This window comes from Muntiacus reevesi, chromosome 4 (assembly GCF_963930625.1).
Source record: "Muntiacus reevesi chromosome 4, mMunRee1.1, whole genome shotgun sequence".
NCBI classification, from domain to species: domain Eukaryota; kingdom Metazoa; phylum Chordata; class Mammalia; order Artiodactyla; family Cervidae; genus Muntiacus; species Muntiacus reevesi.
The window spans coordinates 104,282,533-104,303,272 of NC_089252.1; the positions used below are offsets into that span (position 1 = coordinate 104,282,533).

Sequence of the window (20,740 nt, forward strand, 5' to 3'; positions counted from 1 at the left end):
AGGATAGCAGATTCTGAAAGGCAGGAGGTGAGAGGCAAAGCAAATGTTGTGAATGACATCTGTTGTTGTTCAGTTGCTCAGTCATGTCTGACTCTTTGTGACCCCGTGGACTGCAGCACGCCAGGCTTCCCAGACCTTCACTATCTCCCGGAGTTTGTTCAAACTCCTGTCCGTTGAGTCTGTGATGCTATCCAACCATCTGATCCTCTGTCGCCCCCTTCTCCTCCTGCTTTCAATCTTTCCCAGCATCAGGGTCTTTTCCAGTGAATGACATTGGTATAAACAATTTCCAGCCCCTACCAGTTTATGCCCATAGGGTATCATCTGCCCATCGGCCGTCAATAATAAAGTTTTAAAATGATCACCTTCAGGTTATGCATGCATGTTCTAGGTCACCACACTCCCCCAGACACAACCATAATTTTCTTCTACTCAGAGTTCTCTATGCACTTACTTCACCAACCCAGCTCCTGAGATCATTTATAGTTGGCATGGATGATCAACAGCACATGGATGTTAAAAGCATTGGCTTGCAGTAGCAGTGGAGAACCCTTTTTCAGCTGCCACAAAAGCACCCATGAGAAGGGATTAGGCAGGCGCCTGGAGAGGACACTACAGCAGTGATCCCTATGACATCCCGCTGGGGCAGAGTCTGTCACTGTCCTCCTGTTATATATGGTCAAACTAGAGGCACTAAAGGGTTAAGTAAATGGTCCCAGTGACACAGCTGCTAAGTGGCAGAGCCGATCTGGACCAGCCCCTCACTCCATCCCTGTGTCTTCAACCAGCATGGCACACCCCTGCCGCTTTTGTAAGTGACACACGCACTTTACAAGGAAAGAAAAAGAAGACAGTGCTCATTACAGTCATCCTTCAGTATCTGCAGACAACTAGTTCCAGCCTCCAACCCTCCCCCCAACAGTACCAAACTCCTAGGATGCTCAAGGCCCAACTGTGTATAACCTGCACACAGCCTTCCCTGCACTTCGAAACATCTCCAGATTGCTGATAACACTTCATACAAATACAAATGCTAAGTAAAGAGCTGCTGGAATAGCAAATTCAAGTTCTGCTTTTTGAAACTTTCCAGAAAAAAAAATTCCATTATTTTCAATTTGAGGTTGGTTGAATACATAGATGCAGAACTCATAGATAAGAAGGGCGAACTATATACAAAAAAGTTTGACTCTTTCTCCAAAAGCTCCATTTTGCAATTCTTTGGGAGACTACATCGGGTGGATCTCAAAATGTAGAGTAATAGGCTGGGTGCCTGACAGAGTCTCTGTGCCTTCTCTTGTTGGCCTCACTGAATGTGGACATCATCCACTTTTCGTTTAGAGGAGCTTTAGAGAAAGCTCTAATAGCTCATATAGCTAGAACTAAATAGCAATTTAATGAGCAGTGAGTAAGTGAATCAGATGCACAGATTAAATTTCCATCCAAATAACCACAGGTTTCTCAATTAAGAGGAGAGAAAGCATGCTTGGCAAAACAGTTTGGTCATGGCCACGTGGATTTTCCCAGCCTACTTTCTGAATATGGTAGTGCACACAGATCCAGGGGTGATGATAACAACTTTACAGGAATCTCCACTTGCTTATCATAAAGAAATTTCAACACACCACTAGATATTTACATAGAAAGCAATCCAGGGGAGTTCAGGCACAAGTTGAGTGTCTTAAACAGACAATAAATTCATTGGTTTTATTTTAATATACTATTCTATTGAAGAATGTACAGGTGTTGTTTTTTAAAACAAATATCTCATGTGGTGTGATGGGGGTAAGGTGGCAGGACACTCCTGACTCAGGCCGGCAACCTAGAAGCTTTCCAGTAAAGAGGATTCTGGTGCCTTCTCCTCAGACCTTGAGGAGGCCCACTTTATTTTGGGAATGATGACAGGAGGATTTTACCCCCCAGCTCCTACTGTGTGCCTGGTCTATGCTGAGCACTCATGTTTCTTACCTCCAGGCCTCCCTGCCCCCAGGAAGGGTCCTCATACTTTTCCCTTTGGACGACACCGGCTGGGAGTCACCCAGGCATGCCAGCCCGAAGGTAAAATAGACAGGAAGGACCAGTGTCTTCCTCTTCCTTGGTTTACTTCCTTGTCTGGATGAAGAATATCCTCCAGGAGCTTCTTGAGAAAGAATGCCTAATTCTGATTTTGCAGTTAGCTATTTTGATTCCTAAGACTTTTAATTCACTTCCTCTCACGCCTACTTTTAGGACTTTCTCCGTTATCTGTGATATATTAAAAAAAAAAATCACAATATATCATCATGGGTCATTTTTTATGGCACTTGAGAGGTTTTTTTAAGCTAACAGTGTCTTTTCCAAATTGGTCCCCCTGTGCTTGCTTCGGCAGCTCATATACAAAATTGGTCCCCAAACCAGCACTACCAGCATCACCTGTGAGAAATGTTAGATGTGTTAGAAATACAAATTCTAAGCCCCACTTCACATCTATTGAGTCACAGACTCTGGTGATAGATCCCAGCAATCTGTACTTTATTGTTGTTTTTGCTGAGGAATAACTGACATGTAATAATTTGATATTTATATATCAAATACACTGTGCAATGATCACCACAATAAGACTGGTTAACATCAGTCACCAAACATGATAACAAAATTATTTTTCTTGTGATAAGAACTTTAAAGATCAACTATCTCAGAAACTTTCAAATATGTAATACAGCATTCTTAACTATAGTCACCATGCTGTACGTTATATCCCCCTCACTATTTTGTAACTGGAAGTCTGTACCTTTTGACCACTTTTACCCATTTCTCCCAACCCTCAACCCACCTCCCCGCCCCTGGCAACCACCAATCACTTCTCCATATGACCTTAGGTTTTTTCACTTTGTTTTTTAGAGTCCACATGTAAGTGCAATCGTATGGCAAAAACAAAACCCCCCCAAAAAAGACCCTCCAAATATCTCTATGGGTATTTGCAAAAGTTATACAACCTTTCAATGCCTCGGTTTCATTATTTACAAATTGACATAACAATAGCACCTATCTTATAAGACTGCTATATATTTATACTTAATGATATATTTAATTTTACATTTAAATATGATAATAAACAGAGATTCCCTGGTGGCTCAGTGGTAAAGAATCTGCCTGCAATGCAGGAGACCCGAGTTTGATCCTGGACTGGGAAGATCTTCTGGAGAATGGAATGGCAACCCACTCTGGTATTCTTGCCTGGAGAATTCCATGGACAGAGGAGTCTGGCGGGCTACAGTCCACGGAGTCGCAAAGAATCAGACACAACTGAACTACTAACTCTTTCACTTTCACAATATCAATGATACATTATTTTCAGATAATTTGACATATAGTTATGTGTCAAGTTCGCTGAAACACTGAGCCCATGGTAAGTATGTAATAAATGTGGGTGCAATTATTATCATTACTTTGGCTGCTCAAACAGTACTGCACAGACCCAGGGAATGGTATTTTTTTCACTTAACAGTGCTTATTAAATATCCCTTACATACCTGATACTTAGAAGTGATCAAGGAAACTTTTAAATAACTGGGCACTCTTTCCAGAGGCAAATTCAGGCCACTGAGTCATTACCGGAATGGCTATCATAATGTGACTATTTTTAATATCCACTGTAACACTTAAACTTCGTGTTACACATTATAGTTTATGTAGCATATAGTCTAAACAGCAGCCAACCCTTATGAGGTTGGAAAACTGAAACTCAGGAAAGGGAAGTGATTTATATAAGGGTAAATGGCCAGTGAGGAGTAGAGCAAAGACCTAACCCTCAGTCTTCAAATTCAAAGTTCAGTGATCTTTCCTCAATGTCCATTCAGTTGTTAGGGGTCTCAGAAATTTTTCAGAGTGGACACTGAGAGCACAGTGTTGAGAAAGGCAAAGGTCAGTTCTTCAGTAACTCCAGGTTTCCCACCCCTTCTCATTTGGAGAATTTCAAGTGACTTTTTTGAGGCACATCTGACTGACTCTCCAATGGATATTAACAGTAAGGCAGTCACTACAGACTACGTAGTCACTAGAGAGCCATAGGAGTCTTGAGGGCAATAAAGTATCTTGGCACCCCAACAAATGTGCCCCCATATTTAGACACTGAGTACTTGAGTGAAGGTGGGACCTTCCTGAATCCGCAGGAATAAAACTCACATCATTCTTTCAAATCACAACAGCTTCCACAACTCCACATTAGAAAATTTGAAAATCTAATATCATAAAAGCAAGCTGAAGTCATATATTTATGAACTCATTTACTCAGTCACACAAAGAACACTGATATGAGTACTGGGTACGCAGCCCACATAAAAAGATAAAGAATCTACATGCTGTTTGAGATATCACTACCTTGTCCCCAGTTTTAATATTCCATACATAAAGTCAATCAGTTGCACTTTTTTTTCAAACCATGACTGGATCAGATGGATGCAAAATGGGAAACTTTATCCACTGGATTATAATTAAGTGATAAACTCATTACATTGATTTGGGGGGGGGGGCTACTTTTAAACCTATCAGAATAAATAATGCCATTCTCTGCTTTTCATTTACCTACTAAATATCCATTAAGCATCAGCCCCTGGGCCAGGGAGCAGTGGCAGACATAAAAGATTTAATTATTACTCTGTGCTGGGATGCTACAAATGGGAGAGATATAGGAATTAAATAAAGATAACCACACTGTATAACTGAGCTGTGAAGTGAGAGCAGGAAGGAATCCCCAGAGGAAGCAGTATTTAAAAAGAGACTTTAAGAATGGAATTAAGTGTTAGGCAAACAGATTCAACCACAGTATAAGAGTCAACTCACGTTCCTTCAAGTGGAGACTATTTTGCCTGAATCAGAGTATACCACCCCAGAATATGACACCTTGGCATATGGATTATTTTGAACTTGAAGGCAATTAACGAATAGCAGATGCAGGAAAACCTCTATACCCTCCCTCTTTCTGCTTAAAGGCGGGGTATAAATTTCCTTTTGTGAAGGTATCTCTCTTCCCTCTCCCACATCAGGAATAGGAAAACAACTGTTAATCATGGGAAATGTTCTTATCACCTCAGAGACTGCGTAAGATTGAATCTGCAAAGAGGACCTTACTAAAGTACCTTGTATTCCATTAATTTTCTTCCATGTATCTACCCTCCCACAATTTACCAGCTCTAGAAGCCCAAACTTCTGGGGTCAGCCTAGCCTTCAGGCTAGGTTGCCATGCCCTCTCTTCTCTCAGGAAGCAAGTCTGCTTTTTCATTTGTCCTATTTTCTTGTACAGAGCAATTCTGTTTCGCCCCTCTTTCATCTTAGGCTCTGCCCCCGGGCCTCTCTTTCACTTCCTAACGGTCCCAAATCTTCCCTGAGGAATTCTGATGTGAAGGGGAACATTTGGCAGTGATTGGGCCTAGAGGGAAGAGGTTAAATGTGGTCACCTTCTCTTAAAAAAGAAAAACAGAAGTTGATTTTGGGAGGTTAGAAAAAACAGAGTTCAGTAAAGAAATGCCTGACAATGTCAACTGCTTTTCCTCCTGGCCTTGTGTAAAGCAGTCTGTGAGCAAAGGTTCAGACAAGGTTTTTGAAAGAGACAAACTCTTAGCCCAAAGGCTAATTGGAGAGGCTCTTACAAGACCTCCAGTGCAATGTAGGGTCTCCTAGATTGCTCAGTTTCCTAAATCCCAAGGTTCAAATGCCCTGTCATGGCATGCTTTCAGGACACTTTGTTTAGTTCAATTTTGTATTTGAAGTTTTGATCTACTTAATAGATCACTTAATACTTGCTGCTTGGCTTGCATGACTACCCATCAAGGTGGCCAGACCTTCCATTCAAAGTCATGAATAATGCCTCTGAGGAGTTTGATTCAGGTCCCTCAATTTCCTTCAGAAGAGAAGCTGTATAGATCAGGAATAGCGTATCATGATTTTTGACACAGTGACAGCAGTTGGTGTTATATAAATTATAGGATATGATTACAGCGTGTGCTGTGATAACACCATCAAAATCCTTTTGTGATGTATAACACATTCAAAATGCAAATTCCAGGATATTTTAAAAGCCCATCAAATGGAATTGTTATGACTCCAGATTTAAACCCAGGAATGCTGTGGTTTCGTGTACAAGTGTGATGAGCTGAGTTTTCCTTCTGTCATTTAATACAGCACAGAAAACTCTTCATGTGAGAGATAACAAGTTACAAAATTTAAAGTTTCCTATCTTGGGTTGCCAAACTACGAGAACCTAATTCAGAGTAAGTCAGGCTCCCTGTCTTCATATTCCAAAGCGGTTCTGTGAGATTTTTAAAATTCAGTAGAAGCAATGTAACTCAAACTTGTGGGAATGGGAAAGACATTTCTAATCTCACATCAGGCATTTTAAAGACTTTGGCATCAGCAATGTAGCCATTTGGGCTAGCTCTTCATCAGAGCACATACCTACATGTGAGATACCCCCCACCATGTCCCATCAGAGAGAAAAGGCCTTACCTACAAGGAGGCAACCCAGGATTGAATCCACTTGTTCCACTAATTATCCCATCTCCTTGGGCACATTCCTCAATCTCTCTAAACCTAGGCTTCCTCATCGGGAGGATGGAGATAATAAAGTCCATCTAACCAGAATGCAAAAGCACTTAGTACAGGGTCTGGGGTGCATTTTAAGTGCTCCACACCGAGGGCTCTAGCATTCCAGTTATTCTAACTGTGTTGCTCAAATATGGTCTAGTTAACTGCACTGTTGGGGAGGATGCTCCTGAAGGTAACCATTAGTTTTCACAGCTTAGCTTTTCCTCCTGAGTTTCTTGATCCATACTTGCCAGACATAGCATGAGATTCTAGCACAGTAATTACATCTTATTCTAGTTGTTTCTAAATGACACCATCATAAAGATGTCTGAGACAGTGAGGGGCACTTTTTTTCTCTCATTCCTAAGCATAGGATGGAGCTTCCCTGCAAGACAAGCTGGACACACCACTTAAGAGTAGGGATGTTGTTGCAAAGAGTGAAGGTGACTCCCTTCTGCTGGGAAGGGAAATAAATGCATGACCAACTCTCTCCCCTTTCTTTTGGAGAATGCCAGAATTTGGCAGGTCTCAAATAAAATGAAAGCAGAGTTCATTCCATAAGACTCTATGTATGGAACAGTAAATAATGCTATTTGGAATTTCTAGATAATAATGATGACCATTTATGGAATTCCTGCTATGTATCTGACATGGTACTAAGCAGTCTTACAATTTTTAATCTTCACTCCATGAGATCAGCACTATTATTATTCCCATTTCACAAAGAAGAAACCCTGACTGTATATAATACATCACTGCTATGTGGTCTGCAATTTATTTAAATTTTATTTGTTTATTGTTGGCTGTGTCGGGTATTCATGCTGCATGGGCTTTTCTTTAGCTGCAGTGAGCAGGGGCTACTCTTGAGTTGCGGTGCACAGGCTTCTCATCATGGTGGATTCTCTTGTATGCAGAGCACTGGTTCTAGGACACCTGGGGTTCAGTAGTTGCAGCATGCGCTCAGTAACTGCAGCTCCCGAGCTCTAGATCACTGGGTCAGTAGTTGTGGTACACGGGCTTAGCTGGTCTACTGCATGTGAAGTCTTCCCTGACTAGGAATCAAACGTTTCTCTCCTGCATTGGCAGGTATTTTGTTTTTAAATTACCACTGAGCCACCAGGGAAGCCCTGTGGTATATAACTTACTATAGAATACTTCAGCATAGATTGGTGTGATATACAAGTGTATCTCACTGCAATCTATATCTCAGAGGTAGTCAACTGCTCTAATCAGGAATACACATTCCAGCTAGTACATAGGCAAAAAGCAATGTAACTTAGTTATTTATTTCTAATACCAGAGGTTTTGTCAACTACCATAAAGGGCACTAGAAATTATTTTATTGCTAAATTAGAGGTATCCATTCTTTGTGGATTGGTTTCATAGACTGCCAAGGCTCAGCCTTTCTCTGCTTGAACCCATATAAAGGTTTTGAGAGCTCGACAGGCTCTATCTTTAGGACTAGTGCCCCATGCCTGATTATTAAACAGTCTTGCCTCCAGTTGCTGACTCCAGCTTTTAGTCACCTGACTCCAAACAGAAGATTAAACTGACTTATGCAAATAATGCATTTGTTCTGATGCAAGATGTCATCAGAACATCTAAAAGGATAGAGAACTGGGACCTGAACTTTCAGAAGTTAGTTGGCTTTTGTGCATGCTTCCAATAAATGTTTCCATGGATGGCAGAATTTGTCTGAGATTTGTTTTTTCACTATAACCTAGAAGATTGTTGACAGGACAAATAGCCCTTGCCTTTAAATGTTGAAGGTGGCTTCCCAGGTGGTATGGTAAAGAACCCGCCTGCCAATGCAGGAGACACAAGAGACACAGGTTCGATCCCTGGGTCAGGAAGATTCCCTGGAGTAGGAAGTGACAACCTACTCCAGTATTCTTGCCCGGAAGAACTCCATGGACAGAGGAGCTTGACAGGCTACAGTCTATGGGGTTGTGAAGAGTCAGACATGACTGAGCACACCAATCACTATGAAAAATAATCTAATAAATTTTAAATTACCTAATTGACCGGGATTGTTCACTGAAGGGACTTAAACCATATTTCCTGAAAATGAAAGCTATGACACAGTAGTGTCCACTATAGGGACTGGCCCTCAACTTAGTAGGTGTTTAGTCAGTAAACTAGGTAACCAAACATCTGGTTCCATAAGTGTCCCTAGAACATATGGCCAGAGTAGATGCTCCTATTTGCTAACAACTACAGAGAAGGAGCAACATAACTGATAAGAGGGTGTAGGGGAGCAAAACTCGCCATGCTAAAATGTCTCGTTGGCATGAGGATTATTTTGAGCTGAAAATAATAATAATAATAATAATATGCATGCTAAGTCGCTTCAGTAGTGTCTGACTCTGTGCAACCCCACAGACGGCAGCCCACCAGGCTCCGCTGTTCACAGGATTCTCTAGGCAAGAATAGTGGAATGGGGTGCCATTTCCTCTAATAATCAAGCCCCAAAAGACTCAGAAAGAAACTTTGACTTTCCCCCTAACTGCCAGAAAGAATTTAAATAGCCTGTTTCCAGAAAAGAGCTTCATGGGAGATACATACAAAGAATACGGATGAGGTGTGGTAAGGAAAACTCGTAAGAGGTCCAAGTCTGCTCTATGCCCCCTGTCTCTATGTGGCACAGCTAAAATTTATTTACCAAACACTGCCTTTTCCATCTCCATGCCACTTGTTTTCCTCCCCTCTGAAATCCCAAACTACTGCTCACCATCTTTTTTGTCTTTAGCTGAAGATGATACTTAAGGCGAAAATTTCAGCCATTTGGCAAGATACTCAGTTTTCCTGGATCTCTTCTATGCATCCCTATTATTAAACTTTCATTTGATTTTCTTCTATTAATCTGTCTCATGTATGTTTAATTCTTACACCAGCCAAAAGAACCTAAAAAAGAAAAACTTCTTCCTCCCAACAAGGGCCATAAAATCCATACATTCTGAGTGCTCCTAATTCATCCCTAGGTTGGCTTATCATCGCAAGAAAAATGGGAAATTGACAAACTTTGTCTAGATTCCATGAAGTCTGGGGAAATCAACAGACCTTCAAAAATGTATGGTTCTGCCAATATAGCAAAGGGCTGCTGTGAACCTATGTATTATGGCCAAAGATAGAGCCCTCAACACATTTTTGCATTTCCAGCCACTAATTTTCTTTTCCAAGTTTGTTCTTGTTTGCATTTAGTTGTACTTGGTTGAAAAATCTGTTCTTAATAATATTAATAGTTAAAATTAAGATTATTTTAACCTTTAAATAACTTAAGTTTAACAAAACCACTTTATTTTCGAAGTAAAATGACCCACATATTTTAATAACAAAATAGAGTCAGTAATCTCACTTTAAAAGGAGAGCTTTTTTAACGCAATACAGTTTTGTTACATATGTATTGTCATGCAGTGATCAATATTTCTTAACTTGAGAATTCCATGCTTTCACATAACAGAAAACTAAATAAGAAGCAGATTGTCAAGTGCTATGATGGCAAACAGCTGCCAAAAAGCTATGATTTTTTTTTTCCCCCTCTCATTCCCTTAGTATTCTGTTGCAAAAGTTAAACTGAAATACTAATTCATTAAGCATTTCTCAATGTCTTCAGAAAACATACTACCATTCTATCATATCAGACTTTCTGGGAATTTTCCTTTCCAGTCTGGCCCGCAGTAATTAACTTGGCCTGAATCAGGACAGTAATTTAAAGCAGACAGCATTTATATTTTGATGGAGAATTGACTGCTAATGCTAAAGGAGTTCCACGGACCTAAATATTTTTGCTGGCCTCTCCCAATATCAGGTTTCTTTGGAGTCCACCTAAATTATGATGATGCCTGACCAAAAAAATCACATTCCACTCTTTATCCATAAACCATATCTTTAGCAAGAAAACCACCGTTAGGAACTTTTCCATCAGACCTAAGTAATGTAGTATAAACAATATGCCTCAAGCAATCAACCCTTTCCCCAACATATTGCTTTTAACAACACACATAGAAAGGGAGCACTGCAGAATCTGGTTTACTCCCAGAAGTTCCCCGTTGTTCCATCTAAAATTAGTGACTGCCACTGAGTAGCTTAAGCTTGCATTCAGAAAAACCAGCTGCTTGAGACCTAAACTTGATCATTCAGCTAGGTATTCAAAAGGAAAGACAAGTATGACCACTGTATTTCAGGAATAATATCTGAAACTCTGTCTTGGTACCACCATCTACTTCGTAGTCCATCTTCTTTATTATTTTCCCCTAGTTCTTAGTGTCTTGTTGTACTTTAGTGTAGAGTGGAAGAAACAAACTCTAGCAAATAGTAAAAAAGAGACTGGTGATATGACTAAAAATAAATCTCGTATTGGCTTCCTTGAGCTAATATTGAGTGTGTGGTACTGTGTGCCAGGCAGAGAGTTAGGTTGCAGGGACACAAGACAGATTTTGCCCCAGTTCTTACATTATCATTGGGAATACCAACCAAAAACAATTTTTAAAGAGGGAAAAAATGTTAGGTACTTAAAATAATTACGAGTATAAATGATCATACTTTCTATGAAGGAAATAGATAGGAATCTGAGATGGAAGGTCAATAGGCATATGAGGGGGACATTTTAGCTGAGACATATAAAATGGGAATAATTTTCCCCCCAGTAAAAAAGCAGAATGGGAGGGCAGTCTTTCCAGTTCAGAAGAAGATTGCTCAAAAGTCCAGAAAAAGGAGAAAGTTTTGGGGAATTCAAACAAACAAAGAAAAATGGTGACCAGTATGGCTGATGTTTTGAGAGTGAGGGAGAGAAGTTGGTAATGGTGGGGTTCTGTTGATAATGATCTTCATGATCAAGTATCTTTACTTGGAGATAACATATAGGAAAGTAAACTGAAAACCAGGAAATGCAAAACTAATGTAAGACATTATTTGTAAGGACTTCCTGAATACTCATTATATACCCAACAACCAAATATAATTCTGGCAGTGCCAAAACCTTATTTTAAAATTATTTTGCATTTTAACAGTGGGTAAGGTGTAAGGACACCTCTACTCACTAAATTCTTCCATTGGAACATCACGGGAGGTCAACTGATGAATAAGCAGGGCACCCGAATCCTGTCCTTCTCAAAGCAAGGATCCTTCCCATGGAAACATTTGCTCCTTAACAGTGGGAGAGAAACAGACTGTGGAATGAGAGTACTCAGCTTTGCTTCATCTCAGGCCACCTCTAATTTGGTCACTTCAGAAGAGAAATCAGCTATAAGAGCGATTAATAGTTGTTTCCACCCACCAGAAAGCATGTTGATGCTCCAGATTTTTTGATTAGACATAATGGAAATTGATCTGAAAACATGTTCCTTTTGCTTGAATAAACTATTGTCTTTGTTTTTTTTTCCCCTTTCTTTGTTCAGAACAAGAGAGAATTTCCCCTGAGGAACTAGCATGGAGCCTCATGCTTGGTCTGGACATCTAATAGGAGGGCATATCAGCAGCAGATTAAGATCAAAGGAGCTCCCAGATGCCACATTGCTCACAAGCAGGTGTGAAAGGCCATGAAGGAATAATTTTTAATGGCAAGAGGAAGCAAAATAATGGTCCTCTGACACTGTTCAACAGAAGTAGTTTAAGAGCCAAAGTCAGTTGAAATATTCTTATCTGGTATCTTTGGGGCATGGCCTCATAGAAAATACACTTATATTTGGCACAGCAAACCTGATGTTTTAAGGGTAGAAGAATTAAGTATTTTACATGGGGAAAATCCTGTATATAGCAAGAGAAGGAAACTGGCAGTTGATATCAAGCCACAGGCTGACTCTCTGGGATTATTTCAATTGTTCTTCATGCTGGTAATAAGAGGAATGTGTTCATTTTAGTTTAAAGCATGAGAATCAGCTCTGAGAATCTAAGTTGCCCAAATATGTGGGCCATGAAGGGGAAAAAAGCAGTGCAAATTTGGTTGTGGTGGCCAAAATACCTTCCTCAGCTCTCCCAAGGCACAAAGGAGAGAGGTTCCTACCACCCACATAGCAGGATGGTGGGTGGAGGGAGGGCAGGGTCAAAGATGTGGGAGGCACGAGAGGACTGGGGACATCTGTCTGGGCAACATGGGCGAAAATGAAGCCATGAGTCTAGGAATAAAAGGGGAAAGGAGACATGCTCCAAAGAGTTAGTATTAGAGCCCAGCTGGGGATGCAACTTATAGAAGGCTTAGAAAGACAGAAACCTAGAAATGCCAACTTCTTGACACTCCAGTAAGAAAGAGATTTCTTACTGAATCTGCTATTCACAGCCTTGGCTCACCTGTTTCTATCACATGACCTTTTCTCATCCCTGGTTGACTGGATGGCAGACATCTGACCTCAGTGGAGCCATGGGCTAGAGTAAGTTACACCCTTTGCTCAAAAATGAACTCGGATACACAAACACGGAGCTCTTCTCTGTTGGGTTTGAACTAGGGCACCGTGTAAAGTACTACAGCTTGGAGAAGACTATGTTTCACCCATGAATGATGGTTTCCCGAAAATATGAAAATACTATTTGGTTTTATAATAGAACCATATTCACAGCCTCTTAATCTTTCCTAACTGGACCCATCCTAGTACCCTGTTGTAAAGACGCAGTACATTATCTATCAAAGTACTCTGTGTCTATATGTCTGAGTTATCAAGGATCCACGGAAACATTTGATTAGCATAGATAAAGGGCTCCAGTGCCTAAAAACATGGAACCATGATGAATACCATACCACCATACCAATGGGAAATGTGATCTTGGTCATAGATTAGTTTTAGATTCTACAAACAAGCCACATGCAGGACTCTTATTATTTCTCAGTCCTTCCAGTATCAATTCCCTCTGGGACTGTTTTCTTCCCCACTCTGTGAGATTCAGACTATCAGTGAGTAGCTCCATCTCTCCTCTCAGTATGGGGTTGTGACCCAAACAATCTCTTACAGGCTTGACACAGATGCTGGAAGGAAAGGGACTATAAAGATAAAGAAAGTTAGTGGATGGTAGAGACCACCTTTGTCACCCAGTAAAGAGAGCCTGCTGGGAATAAGTGAATAAGAGTCACAGAGCAAGTCAAAATAAACAGAATTGATCCCTAAATCTAGTCATGCCTCAAGAGAGAACTACATAGACATCTTGACTCTAGATCAACAAATTCCCTTTATGACCTTTACTATTTTGAGTTGGTACTGTCACTTGTAAACAAAGACTGCTGAATAATCTATCATGCTAAATTGTTATTCAGACTTAGTGATTCTGTTTAAGGACTTATTTCCAGAAGCTATCCTTTCATTACAGATAGTTGAAAATTATTATACCATAATAGCAGAAACAACAACAAATCTAAAAATCTAAAAAAAAAAGAAAACTCGAAATCTAAAAAATTTTGTTTTCATTTTCAGTCCCAAACTTTTCTGCTAGTTGACAGTCATCCATACAGGGTGTTAGAATAAATAAAGAAAATAATTTTATACCTTTGGTTCATAGTTTTGTAACACCAATTCAAAGTAGAAAAAAAAAAGTTGAGATAACAAAATTCTTTTTAATATAAAAATTTAGAATTATATGGAAGAGAATATTTGGATGAATATAAATAGCATCAGAAATCAAGAATGCACCCATTTTTAACATCACCATCCCTAGCAAAAAAAAAAAATTATAATAGTAATCTGTTTCAATGAAAATAAAGTACTATAATATTTATAGTCTATGCCAGAGTTATAATGACTGTAGGGCCAGAAGTGAAGTGTCGCAGCATGCTCCGCATGTTTTTAACACGGTTTCTAAAGGCTCTGGAGGCTATTAAATTTAATGAACCCATCTGCTATGAAATAGAGGTCCCAACGTAATCAGTTTCCTCCATGCCATGTAATGCAGATGGCATTCTCTGTTTCACAGCCCAGCAGGACAGTTTATGTTTTTCTTTACGTGTGTCTTTTTGCTTTGACGATTTGAACTTCTTTGATATGCAGTGGTGTCTTGGGGAAAACACCGTATATTCAGCTTCTAAGCCCCAACAACTTCCTTATGATGGCTTCGACCCTCCGAGTAATTGCTTCTAGGCAGTAAGATACTGTCGCCTAAAGCAATCACCCAAACGACTCCTAAATGGCCTAGGTGCCCTTCTGAGATGGGAAACCAAGCTAAATGTGCAATTTATCAAATGCAAAGCATTTTCTCCAAGTTGGACTTAGTAGGGGGTGAGGAGGAGGGATACATGTCCAATTTGCAAATGTAACTAAATTGGTTTGAAAGTTCCTACAAATTTCATGCAGAATTGTATTACCAGCAGAGGGGAGGGGCAGGGGGGCTTGGTAATGAATTCTCATTATTTTAAATGGTCACTTTCCCACTGTTCTCTAAAAGATTTCTTTGCTTCCCTTCTGCGCGTCACTGTGGTCTGTGCAAACTCCCCTGGAGGGGTTCATCAGGAATGCCGATGCTTCCTCAGTCTGAAGCACAGCAAGTTGGGCAGCATCCCCAAGGTGATCAGGGCCCAACTGGAAAATACAAGTCACCTGCTTACAAATGGAACAAATGCCACTGTTAATGCTTTTTTGCTCTGCACCTAAGAGATAATGACTATGCAGCACCACTTGTATTCAGATAAGAAGCCTACGAATTTCAGAATTCTAGTGTTTGCTGTTTTGTCAATTAATACATGAGATCTTATTAGATTAAACATAATTAATGTTGCTAACATTAATTCATTTATTTGGGCTTTACCACGAGAGCAAATTGAACAGAACAGCCAGGCAGGAAACAGAATATTTAATCAGACTGGTGGTAATAGTCAGGGAAAATGGATCCCGAAAGGAAAATTTTGTCCATCTTGATTTTAGATCAGGCTGGATTAATTGCAACCCTGGATTCTCATGCATAAAAATCCAAACTCAGCTTCTCTTCACAAACTTTTATCTTGATCTTGTCCAGATCCAGAACTGTATAAATTCATGTATAATTAATATGGAGGGAAAGCACTATCCTCGCAGGTCATTTCAAGCTATTCACTTAAGTATTAAATCAATTATATTATCATATTTGTTGCTGCAGGGTTTTCAACCATAACTGATGAGTCAAGCAAAAAGGAATTATTTTTGCCTTCACCACAAGATAACCAAACAGAAAGAAGATTTTAAGACTATGTTAATTAAGCAAACTTGTGGGATCAAGTGTTCAGATTTACTTGATAATCAACTGGTACCTACTTTCTTAGTGTTTGGTAATATGATAAATAAATCAGTAGGTTCACAAGTCCTAATGGAATCAAAACCACCTTCAGACTACAATGTAACAAGGAGAACTAGGCTCTTGGAGACACTGCTGTTTAGCAGAAATGTTATGATGAAGAACAGATGTAATTTTGCCATAATTATATAAATTAATTCAACCTTATTGAAATTCTTATATTATGAATGTAAAAAGAAAGTTGTTATTCTGTGACTATGTAAATAAATGTCTTGGAAAGACTCTAAAGAAAGTTGCTAAGGAAGATAATAAATATGTTCAAATATTAAAAAAAAATTCCAAAGCATATTATTAAATGGGGTCACCATGCCAGTGCCAACTGCTCCTCAGTTTGGTCTCTTTTATTACCACAAGCTGGGACACGTTAGGGTAATCCTAGATTGAGACTGCCTTGGATGGATCAGGTGGTAAAGAACTTGGAATTGCTGATTCCCACACCCTCTTCATCTGGTTGGTTCCAAAGTTGGTGGCCTCATCTTAGAAATGAGACTCTGCAGGTGAGTTTAGCATAGGATTCTGATTTTGACTCCATGTAAATAACAAAGGGAATCTCCCCTTGCCCTGGTTGTTATAGGCCCAGAGGACTAGTTTGAAGAGGTGTTGCTTCCTTGGCCAGAGAGGCACCTGTTGGAGCAGTAGCTGCTTTTTCCTCACCCAAACAGGCCAAGGGGAAGATGGCATTCCCAATGTCCTTCCTAGCTCAACAGGTTTCTCAAAACCAGCAAGATGATAAAGAATCTTCAGAACATTACACTAGGGGATTAATTTATCAGGGCTACATGCAAAGAGGGAACATATTGGCAGTGTTGAACTATCACTCCAGGGACAAGCATATTCTGGGGGTTTAGTTTTATGTACATCAAAAGGTTCTTGAAGAGACAGAAAAAATGAGCTCAGTCATCTTGACCTAGCATTTCAATTAATAATGAGCCACTTAAAGCATTATTTTATTTTAAAGTAAGTAAAGGTGATTATGGCACAGAGCACAAATTTCATGTAAATGTTTAAGATGAAGCACAAGACTTCAAAGACAATGTCTCTGCACTGTTTGCCCAGAGCTGCTTCCAGACCTTTTTCTTTGCCTCTTCTGTCAGTTCTTTAGTGGAAAAGCAGCAGTAGCAATGGGTTTTCCCTCTCTTGTAACTGCCCTCAATATATAAACATATAAATGTGTGTAACTGTGTATGTATGTATGTGATTAGTAAATCTAGAGCAATTTATTTAAATAATTAACAGTACCTAAAGCTAGATGTTACATTAATACAAAGCTCTATCCTCTTCCTCCCCAGGATCTTCAGGTTATGTAACCCCAGCCTGGATACTCTATATGTGTCATGTGTCCTTCGCTAAAGGCACGATGTCCATCAGCTTCTCATTGGTGACAGTAATTTGACGATCCACTCAAGATTTTGCTGGATTCTCTCTCACTGTTTTCTTCCCCTCCCAACTAGTCAAAAATCTCTAGGGAAGTACTTTGAGACCATGAAAATATCCCACCCATCATCAAACTTTCCCCTAGGCTTAGCATCCATGGATGATGACTACTGCCCTAACCATTCTTTACTAAAACAGTTGTTCACTGGTGATTTTCAATCTAATGACTCCCTCCCTCCACACCCACCAGGCAGCGTTCCATTGCCCACTGGACACTCCACTCCTTCCCACACACTTCCATCACCTATGTAGCTCATCTGTCTGAAATTTGTTTATTTATCTAGAACACATGGATTTATGTTTTATTCAAGTTATAGTCCATTACTCTACTTTTTTTTAATTTTTAGGTTCAAATTGTCCCAGAGCTGACCACCGAGAGCCCATTCATGCTGATTCCTAGGCTTTTTGACATGACTTTAGTGTCTGGCACAAAATATTCCAGGCTTTTTTTCTGTTTTATTTTTAACAGTAAGACTCCATTACATCCATGTACCAGAGTTTATGCAATTGATCTCTTATAGTTGGGGATTTAGGTAACTTTCAATATTCTGAAAGTGAAAGTTGGTCAGTTGTGTCCAACTCTTTATAACCCCATGGACTATAAAAAACCCACAGGTTCTTCTGTCCATGGAATTCTCTAGGCAAGAATACTGAAGCGGGCAGCCAATCCCTTCTCCAGGTTCAATATTTTGAAGTTACAAGAAATTCTGCAGTGAACAAACTTGTGCATATGTATTTTTGGATTGCTGGAGGTTTATCTTCAGGGTTAATTCCTAGAAGTAGGATTTCTGGGTCAAGGGGTGAAAGTACATCTTCCTTCCTAGAAACGCCCCATTCTGTCATCCCACAAGCAACATACGAGTGTCTCTTTCCCCAGCTGCACCAACAAAGCTTTTCATTTTTGGTACTCTTATAGGTAAAAGACATGGTGTCTCACCATACTTTTATTTGCCTTTTTATTACTATGTATAAAGTTGTACATGCTTCATATTTTTTAAAACCATTTTTATTATTTTTGTGTGAATTGTCTGCTCATGTCTTTTGTTCATTTTTTTTTCTATAGGAATTTTGGGGTTTTCCCTTTAATTTTTGAAAGTTCTTTACATATTAGAATTACTCTTTATATGTGCTATATGTTGCATATATTTTCTCCTATTTTACCATTTGCTTTTTGACTTTGCTTCTAGTGATTTTTTTACTTAATAAAAGGTGGGTTTTGTTTATATTAGTAGTCAAACCTATTTTTCTTTATGTTGCATCTGGATCTTGGAGTCATTGTTAAAAGCCTTTCTCTGGACTCAGAGAATAATTCACTATATTTTTGTTCTACTGCTTGTATGGTTTCATTTTCGACAGTTTAGGCCTCTGATCCCCTTGAATTTCTTTCTTGGGCATGATGTGAAGAAAATAACTAATTCTATCTTTTTCTCAATAGCTATCTAGTTTCCCCAAAAGCAGTCATTAAGCCCATCCTAGCTCCACTGGTTAGAGATACCGCCTTTATGACATACAAAATTTCCATATGTAGGTAGGTCTTTTTTTTGGAAATGGGAACCCAGTCCAGTATTCTTGCCTGGAAAATCCCATGGACGGAGGAGCCTGGCAGGCTACAGTCCATGGAGTCGCAAAGAGTCAGACATGACTGAGCAACTTCACTTTGTTTTGGAAGTTTGACTGATCTTTCTATGTATCCAAGTGATGGTCCCATAGAGACTCTGTTCTGTATTTTTTAGATAGGATGAAACAAGACGACAGACCCAACTGGATGTTCAGAGTTTGTACAGAGAACCACTGAGTGTCTGGGTCACTCTGATCCTGGCTGGCCACCCTCCTCCTCTCCTCTTCCCTGGCCTTACTCAACCACATGTACAAGGAAGAGATGAAACCATCACCACTGTTGTTCTGTTATTACTGTTAGTATGATGCTGACACAAACGGGGTGGCTTAGTTATTTCACTTGTATGATTCTACACCAAACTGGGGTCAGACTCTGAACATGATAAAATTTCACAGTCTCCCTGGTCTCTCCTACACCAGAACTATTAAATTTTTCAGCTTAAGACCCATCTCTGCTCAGGGTGATTTCTCCTGGGAAAGGGCTACCCTTTCCTGACCAGTTCATATTTCCAAGGTCCCATTGTATGTTTTTAAGGCTTTGGGGGGATGCAGACTGCTGTGCTGTCCCCCAAGATGGGTTCTCACATGCTGCTCCTGCCCCGCATTTGCCTGCAGCTGCCAGAAAAGCAGCAGGAATGAGAGAATTCATGGAGAGAAAACCCAGCCCACAGCAGCCGTTGAGATCACTCTTGAGGATGGCTGTGTCTGGGTTACAGTGATTAATGTGATGTTAATCCTGACACAAATGAGGGGAGAGGGGCCCTCTGAGAACATTTACAATCAATAAATGAAAAATGCCACTCCATCAGACTTATTATCACTATGAGAAATCACGCAGCAGTTACACAAGAAACCCAGCCATTGAGCCATTACTTGATGATTGGCAACGCTACTTCTTTTAAACTAATTCAACATTAGTATCTTTTTTGCTTGGAAGTTAGATTTAGAATGAGCCCACGGCCACAGCTGCAATAACAATCGCTACCTATATAGTCACCAAGGAAGCATCTTCTCACTTGTCCATGGGAAGAAAAGGCATCCGTGGTCTCTACAGTGGCTCCAATTCACTGTCAGAACTGAGATTTGGTTCCACATTCCCAAGCTGAGACCCAAGATTCATTCCTAGGACTGAGCTTCTCCAAAGATGGTGAGGACTGAATCTAACATGTCTGTTATCACGGCCACAATGAGAGAATTTTTACACTTGTGAGATAGGAAACAAAGCAGAGAAGACAGAAGCCAAAAGTGAGTTTTCTGTGCTGATCAGACACCTTCCAGAAGAGCCTATTGCATTCTCAGATATTAAGATTTGTTACCAACCTCGTTTACCAAGAGACCAATGCAAACTGTACAAAAAGAAAGACGTCATTGAACCTGTTATTGAGGAAAACAATACAACTGCCAACTTTCAGAATAAACCCAAGGAAACTCTCCTATGCCAGGAGGCACCCTCAGGTTGTCCCCTGGGGCTGCCAAGTACTCACAGTGCTGTCAATGTATGCTTCAGTCCACACCACATCATGTTCCTGGTCGATGACTTTGGGCCGGCTGAGTACGTGGAGGTATTCCATGACATTTTCCTGCACATCAGCCAAGGTGGAGATCTGGGTGAAAAATCCTGCCAATGGAGAAGCACCTTTAGCAAAGACAGGCAGATTTACAACTGAGGAGCATGCCCACACCTTGTCTCCGTAGCAGTATTATGTCTCCTCTCTACCCACTTCAAGCACTGTGTTCATATAAGAGAACAGTCAAGCAAAAAGAATAAAATAAAGATCAACCACAGACTCATCTCCCAGAGTGAAAGTCACTCAGTCATGCCCGACTCTTTGTGATCCCATGGACTGTATAGTCCATGGGATTCTCCAGGCCAGAATATTGGAGTGGA

At 40.1% G+C, this 20,740-nt stretch overlaps 1 protein-coding gene across 1 annotated transcript in view; it reads right to left on the reverse strand.

Annotated features, from left to right (window-relative positions):
* Positions 1-20,740, reverse strand: part of CACNA2D3 (calcium voltage-gated channel auxiliary subunit alpha2delta 3) — an 838,234-nt gene that overhangs the window by 239,407 nt on the left and 578,087 nt on the right. Inside the window, exon 13 of the mRNA XM_065935331.1 lies at positions 20,337-20,470. Coding sequence (XP_065791403.1) covers positions 20,337-20,470 — 134 coding nt within the window. The remainder of the gene's footprint in view (positions 1-20,336; positions 20,471-20,740) is intronic.